This window comes from Lichenostomus cassidix, chromosome 23 (genome assembly GCF_008360975.1).
Source record: "Lichenostomus cassidix isolate B80296 chromosome 23, HeHo_3.0, whole genome shotgun sequence".
Taxonomy (NCBI): Eukaryota; Metazoa; Chordata; class Aves; order Passeriformes; family Meliphagidae; genus Lichenostomus; species Lichenostomus cassidix.
The window spans coordinates 1,925,104-1,935,310 of record NC_139503.1 but is presented as its reverse complement, the minus strand read 5'-3'; the positions used below and the strand labels follow the sequence as shown (position 1 = coordinate 1,935,310).

At 35.8% G+C, this 10,207-nt stretch overlaps 1 protein-coding gene and 1 long non-coding RNA gene across 2 annotated transcripts; one reads left to right on the top strand and one right to left on the bottom strand.

Annotated features, from left to right (window-relative positions):
- The first annotated feature begins 240 nt into the window (after positions 1-240).
- On the top strand, positions 241-682 carry LOC146427789 (uncharacterized). Its single transcript, XR_014856278.1, has 3 exons — positions 241-313; positions 416-523; positions 561-682. It is a non-coding gene; the product is annotated as an uncharacterized LOC146427789 (long non-coding RNA).
- Positions 584-9,337, bottom strand: PTP4A2 (protein tyrosine phosphatase 4A2). The gene is made up of 5 exons (XM_085081134.1): positions 9,068-9,337; positions 7,567-7,659; positions 4,137-4,267; positions 2,093-2,167; positions 584-1,005 (listed from the first exon to the last, which is right to left on the bottom strand). The coding sequence occupies exons 1-5, from the start codon at positions 9,161-9,163 to the stop codon at positions 897-899; spliced, it is 504 nt and encodes a 167-aa protein (XP_084937260.1). The 5' UTR covers positions 9,164-9,337; the 3' UTR covers positions 584-896.
- Positions 9,338-10,207: the final 870 nt, after the last annotated feature.

Below are 10,207 nucleotides of genomic sequence, written 5' to 3'. Positions count from 1 at the left end.
TTTTTGTTGTTTTTAGGGCTTTTTTGGGATCCAAATTCACTTTTTTTGTTGTTTTTAGGGCTTTTTTGGGATCCAAATTCACTTTTTTTGTTGTTTTTAGGGCTTTTTGGGATCCAAATTCACTTTTTTTGTTGTTTTTAGGGCTTTTTGGGATCCAAATTCACTTTTTTTGTTGTTTTTAGGGCTTTTTGGGATCCAAATTCACTCATTTTTTTGGGGATCCAAATTCACTTTTTTTTGGGGATCCAAATTCACTTTTTTTGTGGTTTTTAGGGTTTTTTGGGATCCAAATTCACTTTTTTTCGTTTTTAGGGTTTTTTAGATATCTAAATTCTTTTTTTATTTTTAGGGTATTTGGGGAACCAAATTCACTTTTTTTGGGATCCAAATTCACTTTTTTTTTTTTGTTTTTCAGGTTTTTTTGGGATCCAAATTCCCTTTTCTTTGGGATCCAAATTCACTTTTTTTGGTTGTTTTTAGGGCTTTTTTGGGATCCAAATTCACCTTTTTTGTGGTTTTTAGGGTTTTTTGGGATCAAAATTCACTTTTTTTGTTTTTAGGGTTTTTTGGGATCCAAATTCACTTTTTAGGGTTTTTTTGGGATCCAAATTCACTTTTTTTGTTGTTTTTAGGACATTTTTAGGACCCAAATCCACCTTTTTTTTGGGGGATCCAAATTTTGGGTTTTTTTTTTGCTCTTAAGGGTTTTTTTTGGGGGATCAAAATTCACTTTTTTCCCCATTTTTAACCTTTTTCGGGGATCCAAATTCACATTTCCAGGTGCCAAAAGTCCCCAGAAGTCCTGCTCGCTCTCCCTTCCACATTTTGGGATTCTCTGACATTTTTTTGGGATATTTTTGGGGTTTTTTTGGGATATTTTTTGGGGTTTTTGGTGCTCATTGCAGGCAGCAGTGGCCGTTGGCGTCTTTGCAGCGTAACCTCATCTTGGGGCGATATTTCTCCAGGTAAAGCAGCTGCTTGGAGTTGAAAGCTCCCCTCCTTTTCCTGAAAAAAATATTGAAAAATGAGGATATTAATGGGAAAAGATGGGGTTTTAATGAATTTGGGGAATTAGGTGGTTTTTTGGCTCAAAATCTGGGTTTTTTTAGGTGTAAAAAGCAGAATTTTGGCCAAAATTTGTACACAGTGAGGATAAATTTGGCATCTCCATGGGAATATTCCAATTCAATTCCAATCAAATTCCACCTTTTTTTCTTTATGGAATTGCAAGCTCTCCTCCTTTTCATATATTTTATATATATATAAATATATATATATAAATTATAATATATATAAAATATATTATAAATGATATTGGATATATGTATATATGTGTGTATATATATATAATTATATATAAAATTACAGATATATAATTATACATATAAAATTATAGATATAATCCCAAAATAATGGCTTTGCCACAAATATATATAATATATACTAATACTATTATATTAATATAAAATAATATATTATACATAATATATAACATAATATATATATTGTTGTATATTAATATATTACTATATAATAAGTAATATATAATACGTTATATATATTATATATAATATATATTATAAATAAAAATCCTATTTATATATAATTATATAATTATAAATATAAATTAGGAAAAAAAAAAGGGATTCTAAAAATCCCATTATTTTGGGATAAACCTCCCAAAAAAACCCAAACATCTTCCTTAACAGGAAAACCACGAGATGAAGGAATTCCTGGGAAATGGAAATTCCTGAGAAATGGGAAATCCCTGGGAAATCCCAGGAAATTCCTGGAAAATGGGAAATTCCTGGGAAATCCCATGGATGTTCCTAGAAAATCCCATGGAAACTCCTCGGAAATCCCATGGAAATCCCTGGGAAATGAGAAATTCCTGGAAAATCCCCACAGAAATCCCATGGGAATGAGAAATCCCTGGGAAATCCCATGGAAACTCCTGGAAAATGGGAAATCCCATGGAAATTCCTGGAAAATCCGCACGGAAATCCCATGGAAATGAGAAATTCCTGGGAAATCCCAGGAAATCCCATGGAAATCCCAGGAAATCCCATGGAAAAAGGGAATTCTGACTCACGTCCTGATGAACTGCACGGCATCCTCGTACTTCATCCCACACTCGATGAGAGCCAGAGCCACCAGCACCGGAGCCCTGGGGAAATATCAGATTTTTTAGGGAAAAATCCTATTTTTTAGGAAAAATCCAGCACTGGAGCCCTGGGGGAAATGTCAGGTTTTTTAGGGTAAAATCCCATTTTTCAGGGAAAATCCAGCACTGGAGCCCTGGGGGAAAATATCAGGTTTTTTAGGGTAAAAATCCCATTTTTTGGGGAAAATCCAGCACTGGAGCCCTAGGGGGAAATCAGACTTTTTAGGGAAAAATCCCATTTTTCGGGGAAAATCCAGCACTGGAGCCCTGGGGGGAAAATCAGATTTTTAAGGAAAAATTCCACTTTTCAGGGAAAATCCAGCACTGGAGCCCTGGGGGAAAATATCAGGTTTTTTAGGGAAAAATCCCATTTTTTAGGGAAAATCCAGCACTGGAGCCCTGGGGGAAAATCAGATTTTTAAGGAAAAATTCCACTTTTCAGGGAAAATCCAGCACCGGAGCCCTGGGGGAAATATCAGATTTTTTAGGGTAAATCCCATTTTTTGGGGAAAATCCAGCACTGGAGCCCTGGGGGAAAATCTGATTTTTTAGGGAAAAATCCCATTTTTTAGGGAAAATCCAGCACTGGAGCCCTGGGGGAAATATCAGGTTTTTTAGGGTAAAAATCCCATTTTTTGGGGAAAATCCAGCACTGGAGCCCTAGGGGAAAATCTGATTTTTTAGGGAAAAATCCCATTTTTTAGGGAAAATCCAGCACTGGAGCCCTGGGGGGAAATCAGACTTTTTAGGGAAAAATCCTATTTTTTAGGGAAAATCCAGCACTGGAGCCCTAGGGGAAAATCTGATTTTTTAGGGTAAAAATCCCATTTTTTGGGGAAAATCCAGCACTGGAGCCCTAGGGGAAAATCAGATTTTTAGGGAAAAATCCAACAGAAATCAGTCAAATCCTTCCACATTCAGCCAATTCCTCTGAAATTCGCAAGACTTATTATTTTTGAAATTCACAAAATTCATTATTTTTGAAATTCACAAAATTCATTTTTTTCGAAATTCACGAAATTCATTATTTTTGAAATTCACGAAATTCATTATTTTTAAAATTCACGAAATTCATTATTTTTAAAATTCACGAAATTCATTATTTTTGAAATTCACGAAATTCATTATTTTTAAAATTCACTAAACTCATTATTTTTGAAATTCACGACATTTATTACTTTTGACATTCACGACATTTTTTTTTAATTAAAGAAATTTTTTTTTTTAGTCATGATACTTTTTTTCTTTTTTAAATTCATGAGATTAATGTTTTTTTCTTTAATTAATGAGATTTATTATTTTGGAAATTTGTGAAACTTCTTATTTTTGAAATTCACTAAACTTATCAATTTTGAAATTCACTGAACTTCTTATTTTTGAAATTCAGGAAATTTATTACTTTTGAAATTCACATTTATTATTTTTGAAATTCAGGAAATTTATTACTTTTGAAATTCACATTTATTATTTTTGAAATTCACGAAATTTATTACTTTTGAAATTCACATTTATTACTTTTGAAATTCACGAAATTTATTACTTTTGAAATTCACACTTATTATTTTTGAAATTCAGGAAATGTATTACTTTTGAAATTCACACTTATTACTTTTGAAACTCGCTAAACTCATTATTTTTGACATTCACGAAATTTATTCTTTTTGAAATTAACGAATTTTTTTTTAATTCACGACTTTTTTTTTTTCAATTAACGAAATTTTTTTTTTAATTCACATTTTTCTTTTTCAATTAACGAAATTTTTTTTTTAATTCACAACCTTTTTTTTCAATTAACAAAATTTTTTTTTTTAATTCACAACCTTTTTTTTTTCCTTAAATTCACGAGATTTATTTTTCTGAAATTCGCCAAACTCATTATTTTCGAAATTCGCCAAACCGGCGAAATCCCAAACGACGAAATTTCATTTTTTTGGCCAAAAGAAGGGGATTTTAACCCAATTTGCAGGCTGACCTGCCGAGCCCAGCCACGCAGTGCACAGCCACGCAGCAGCCCGGCTCCTCGCGGAACTTGGCTCGCAGCAGGTTCAGCCAATCCTCCACGATCTGCCCCGGCGGCGGAGCTCCGTCATCGAACGGCCAGTCCTGGGGGGGAAAGGGAAATTATGGGGAATCTGCGGGAAGGATGGGTTGGGGTGGGATTCACCAGAAATTGTCACTTCTGTGGGTGTTTTTGGGTTTTTTTTGGGTGTTTTTTGGGGTGAAATGCACAATAAAATGCCATTTCTGCAGGTGGTTTTGGGATGGAATTCACAATAAACTGCCATTTCTGTGGAGTTTTTGGGGTGAAATTCACAGTAAATTGCCTTTTCTGTGGGTGTTTTTGGGGTGAAATTCACAATAAATTGCCACTTTTTTGGGGTGAAATTCACCATAAATTGCCATTTCTGTGGATGTTTTTGGGGCGTTTTTGGGGTGAAATTCACCATAAATTGCCAATTCTGCAGGTGGTTTTGGGATGGAATTCACAATAAATTGTCATTTCTGCAGGTGATTTTGGGGTGAAACTCACAATAAATTGTCGTTTTTGTGGGGTTTTTTGGGGTGAAATTCACAATAAATTGCCACAATAAATTGCCATTTCTGTGGGGTTTTTTGGGATGAAATTCACAATAAATTGCCATTTCTGTGGGGTTTTTTGGGATGAAATTCACAATAAATTGCCATTTCTGTGGATGTTTTTGGGGCGTTTTTGGGGTGAAATTCACCATAAATTGCCAATTCTGCAGGTGGTTTTGGGGTGAAATTCACAGTAAATTGCCATTTCTGAGGGTGTTTTTGGGGCGTTTTTGGGGTGAAATTCACAATAAACTGCCATTTCTGTGGATTTTTTGGGGTGAAATTCACAGTAAATTGCCTTTTCTGTGGGTGTTTTTGGGGTGAAATTCACAATAGATAGTCACTTCTGCGGTGTTCTTGGGGTTTTTTTGGGGTGAAATTCACAATAAATTGCCACTTTTTTGGGGTGAAATTCACAATAAATTGCCATTTCTGCAGGTTTTTGGGGTGAAATTCACAATAAATTGCTGGTTTTGGGCTGGTATCGGGGTGGTTTTGGGGTGAAATTCATAATAAATTGCCACTTTTTTGGGGTGAAATTCACCATAAATTGTCACTTCTGCAGGTGGTTTTGGGATGGAATTCACAATAAATTGCCACTTTTTTGGGGTGAAATTCACAATAAATTGCCATTTCTGTGGTGGTTTTGGGATGGAATTCACAATAAACTGCCATTTCTGCGGATTTTTTGGGGTTTTTTTGGGGTGAAATTCACAGTAAATTGCCATTTCTGAGGGTGTTTTTGGGGCGTTTTTGGGGTGAAATTCACCATAAATTGCCAATTCTGCAGGTGGTTTTGGGGTGAAATTCACAGTAAATTGTCATTTCTGTGGTGTTTTTCGGTTGAAATTTCCAATAAATTGTCACTTCTGCGAGTGTTTTTGGGATGAAGTTCACAATAAATTGCCATTTCTGCGGGTGTTTTGGGGTTTTTTTGGGGTGAAATTCACAATAAATTGCCACTTTTTTGGGGTGAAATTCACCATAAATTGCCTTTTTTGCAGGTTTTTTTGGGGTGAAATTTGTAAATAAATGGCCTTTTTTGCAGGTTTCTTTGGGGTGAAATTCACAGTAAATTGCCATTTCTGAGGGTGTTTTTGGGGTGAAATTCACCATAAATTGCCAATTCTGCAGGTGGTTTTGGGGTGAAATTCACAACAAATTGTTGGTTTTGGGTTTTTTTGGGGTGAAATTCACAGTAAATTGCCTTTTCTGTGGGTGTTTTTGGGGTTTTTTTGGGGTGAAATTCGCAATAAATTGTCATTTCTGCAGGTGATTTTGGGGTGAAATTCACAATAGATTGTCGTTTTTGTGGTGTTTTGGGGGTGAAATTCACAATAAATTGCCACTTTTTTGGGGTGAAATTCACAATAAATTGCCAATTCTGCAGGTGGTTTTGGGGTGAAATTCACAGTAAATTGCCATTTCTGAGGGTGTTTTTGGGGGTTTTTTGGGGTGAAATTCCCAATAAATTGCCATTTCTGTGATGGTTTTGGAGTGTTTTTGGGGTGAAATTCCCAATAAATTGCCACAATAAATTGCCATTTCTGTGGATTTTTTGGGGTGAAATTCGCCATAAATTGCAGGTTTTTTGGGGTGTTTTTGGGGTGAAATTCACAGTAAATTGTCATTTCTGTGGTGTTTTTCTGTTGAAATTTCCAATAAATTGTCACTTCTGCAAGTGTTTTTGGGATGAAGTTCACAATAAATTGCCATTTCTGCGGGTGTTTTGGGGTTTTTTTGGGGTGAAATTCACAATAAATTGCCACTTTTTTGGGGTGAAATTCACCATAAATTGCCTTTTTTGCAGGTTTTTTTGGGGTGAAATTTGTAAATAAATTGCCTTTTTTGCAGGTTTCTTTGGGGTGAAATTCACAGTAAATTGCCAATTCTGCAGGTGTTCTTGGGGTGTTTTTGGGGTGAAATTCACCATAAATTGCCATTTCTGCAGGTGGTTTTGGGATGGAATTCACAATAAACTGCCATTTCTGCGGATTTTTTGGGGTTTTTTTGGGGTGAAATTCACCATAAATTGCCATTTCTGTGGGCGTTTTTGGGGCGAAATTCACAATAAATTGCCATTTCTGCAGGTTTTATTTCTAGGCATGAAAATTCCCATTTTTAAAGGCTAAACCCTTTAGAGATTCCCACCATTTCCAGGCAGGAAAGTTCCCATTTTTATCCATTTTTAAAGGCTAAAACCTTCAAATATCTGAACAATAAACCTTCAAACATCTCACCAAATCCCAAAATTTATCCAGCGAGTTTCCCACCTTCACCTGCTGCTGCTTCACATCTTTTTTGGCCCCAAAACCTGGAGATTCCCACCATTTCCAGCCACAAAATTCCCATTTTTAAAGGCTAAACCCTCTAGAGATTCCCACCATTTCCAGCCACAAAAATCCCATTTTTAGGCAGTTTTGAGGCAGTTTTTCAGGCAGTTTTGAGGCAGTTTTTAGGCAGTTTTGAGGCAGTTTTTTAGGCAGTTTTTCAGGCAGTTTTGGGGCAGTTTTGAGGCAGTTTTTGAGGCAGTTTTGGGGCAGTTTTGAGGCAGTTTTTGAGGCAGTTTTGGGGCATTTTTGGGGCAGTTTTGAGGCAGTTTTTCAGGCAGTTTTGGGGCAGTTTTGGGGCAGTTTTGAGGCAGTTTTGAGGCAGTTTTGAGGCAGTTTTGAGGCAGTTTTGAGGCAGTTTTGAGGCAGTTTTTAGGCAGTTTTCAGGCAGTTTTTCGGGCAGTTTTGGGGCAGTTTTTCAGGCAGTTTTGGGGCAGTTTTGGGGCAGTTTTGGGGCAGTTTTGAGGCAGTTTCAGGCAGTTTTCCAGCACTCACCAGCACCTGGATGCCCTCCCTCTCGATGGGCGCTTGGTCGTAGGTAGCGTCACACACTCGCACCAGGGTGGTCACTCCGTACTTCTTCAGCTCCTGGGGGGGAAAGAAAACATGCTGGAGAATAAAATTCTTTTTGAAAATTGTAAAATTCTTTTTGTGAATTATAAAATTCTTTATAAAATTCTTTTTGTGGATTATAAAATTCTTTATAAAATTCTTTTTGTGGATGATAAAATTCTTGCGAATTATAAAATTCTTGTTGTGGATAATAATTCTTTATAAAATTCTTTTTGTGGATTAGAAAGTTCTTGTGGTGAATTGTAAAGTTCTTTTTGCGAATGATAAAATTCTTTATAAAATTCTTTCTGTGGATTATAAAATCAGTTTTGTGAATTATAAAACTCTGTGAATTATAAAGTTCTTTTTGTGAATTATAAAATTCATTTTGAGAATTATAAAATGCTTTCTGTGAATTACAAAACTCTTTTGTTGGATTATAAAATTCTTTTTGTGAATTATAAAATTCTTTTTGTGAATTTCAGAGTTCTTCTTGTGAATTATAAAATTGTTCTCGTAAATCATAAAATTCTTCTTGTGAATTATAAAACCCTTTCTGTGAATTATAAAACTCTTCTTGTGAACTAGAAATCCCTTTTTCTCAGCTATAAACCCAACATTCTCAGAGCTCCAAGCTGAAGGAAGGAGTAAGAGATGAATTTGAGGACAAATCTCACTTTAAGTTGATTTTCTGCTTTCTGAATCTCCTTTTAACATTTAACAGTTATTAAATTGAGCTTGATTTTGGATTGAGCTGGGCAGAGTTACAGAGATTTTTTTTATATTATTTATTCTTTAACTCATTCCGTAAAGGAACTTTCTATACATTTATATATTTATTCTTCAAGTAATTATGTAAAGGAACTTTATATGCATTTTTGTATTATTTATTCTTTAACTCATTCCGTAAAGGAACTTTCTATGCGTTTATATATTTATTTTTTTAAACTCATTCTGTGAAGGAACTTTACAGAATTCCAGTTGGAATTCATTCCTCTCGTGTGTTTATATCCCAAAATTGAAGTTCATCCAAGCTGAGGAATGCAGGAAATTCAGGAAAATCCATCAGTGGATTCTCTTGTCAGAATGTGAATAATAAAGACAAAAACTTTAAAAATTTAAAAATTTTAAAATTCATTTCAAATTTAATTGCATTAATAAATTTTAGTTAAAATTTCATTTTTAAGTCATTTAATTTAATTAATTTAATTTAAAATTTAATTTAAAATTTAATCTAAAATTTAATTTAACTTAAAATTAATTGAATTCAAAATTTAATTTAATTCAAAATTTAATTGAAAAAAATTAATTTAAAATTTAAAAATTAAATTAAATTAAAAGTTCAAGGTAGCAGGCAAAGCACTGAGCAGCAGCTCAGCACCTGAGCAGGAATCCTGACGGATTTGGGGAATTTTTTGGGGTTTTTTTTGGGGGGATTCCTTACCTCGATGAACTTGCTGAGGGTGGCGTTGGTGGGGTTGTGAGTGATGAGGAAACGCAGATTTTCATAAGTGATTTCCACGGGGGCTGGACGGTTCATAATGCCAAAGGAAACGTGTCAGGGGGCCAAAAAAAAAATCCCCAAAAAAAATTAAAAACAACGGGGAAAAAAAAAAAAAATAAAATAAAATAAAAATCAATGACCTGGGCAGTGTTTCACAGCAGAAAACATCCACAAGAGCGCTGGGATCGCTCAACCCAAGCTCGGTTTGTCCCTCTGGGGTTTTTTCCTGCTGCAAAAGCAGGTTGGCTTCGCAATCCCTCGGGGTTCTCCTCCTCCAGACCCCCCGAAATTCCCCAAAATTCCCCCAAATTCCCGCGAGCTGCAAGCCTGGGCAGCCTGTTCTACATCGAGGCACTGGTGAGGCGAAGGAAGGTCGTGGCTCCTGGCACAGTTGGGGTTTTTCCTCTTCCAGCCAGGGCAGGAGAAATCCCATAAATCTGTCCCGAGGCAGAGGGAGGTTTTTGGGATTTTTTTTTTGCGGGATTTTTTTCGGGGTTTGCAGAGCTCACTTGGCGGCCAGGGTGCTGTGCTGGGCCTGGCAGAAGTCTGCCCTGACGCTCAGAAAAGCCATAAATGGGCCAAGGAGACTCCAACAGAACACCTGGAGGGGAGAGAAACACAGGAAAAGGGTTGGAGGGGTTTGGGGTTGTGGGGTTGATAGGCAGAGAAATTCAGATTATGGGAGAATAGAGGCATGATGGCTCTGATCCCAAATGTTCTCTGAAGAAAAAACAGTCCTGATAGCCCTGATCCCAAATATTGGGAATGTTCCCATAGGATTTGATGGAATTCAAAGCCTTGGAGGATTCTGTTTCCATCATTAACCCACCAAGAGAAATTCAAATTAAGGCAAACACTGCAAAAACCCCTCAAATAAAGTCCTGACAGCCCTGATCCCAAATATTGGGAATATTCCCTGAGAATTAGTTGAATTCAAAGCATTGGAGGATTCTGTTTCCATCATTAACCCACACAGAGAAACTCAAATTAATCAAAAAACCACTCCTGAAAGCCCTAATCCCAAATATTGGGAATATTCTCTAAAGATTAGTTGAATACAAAGCATTGGAGGATTCTGTT

Bases quoted from the DNA above. Each gene is read 5' to 3' on its own strand.
- PTP4A2 (XM_085081134.1), bottom strand. From the start codon at position 9,163: ATGAACCGTCCAGCCCCCGTGGAAATCACTTATGAAAATCTGCGTTTC. The intron at 7,660-9,067 runs GTAAGGAATCCC...TTTCCCCCCCAG, and splicing joins CCCTCAGCAAGTTCATCGAG to GAGCTGAAGAAGTACGGAGT. The intron at 4,268-7,566 runs GTGAGTGCTGGA...TTTCCCCCCCAG, and splicing joins GGGAGGGCATCCAGGTGCTG to GACTGGCCGTTCGATGACGG.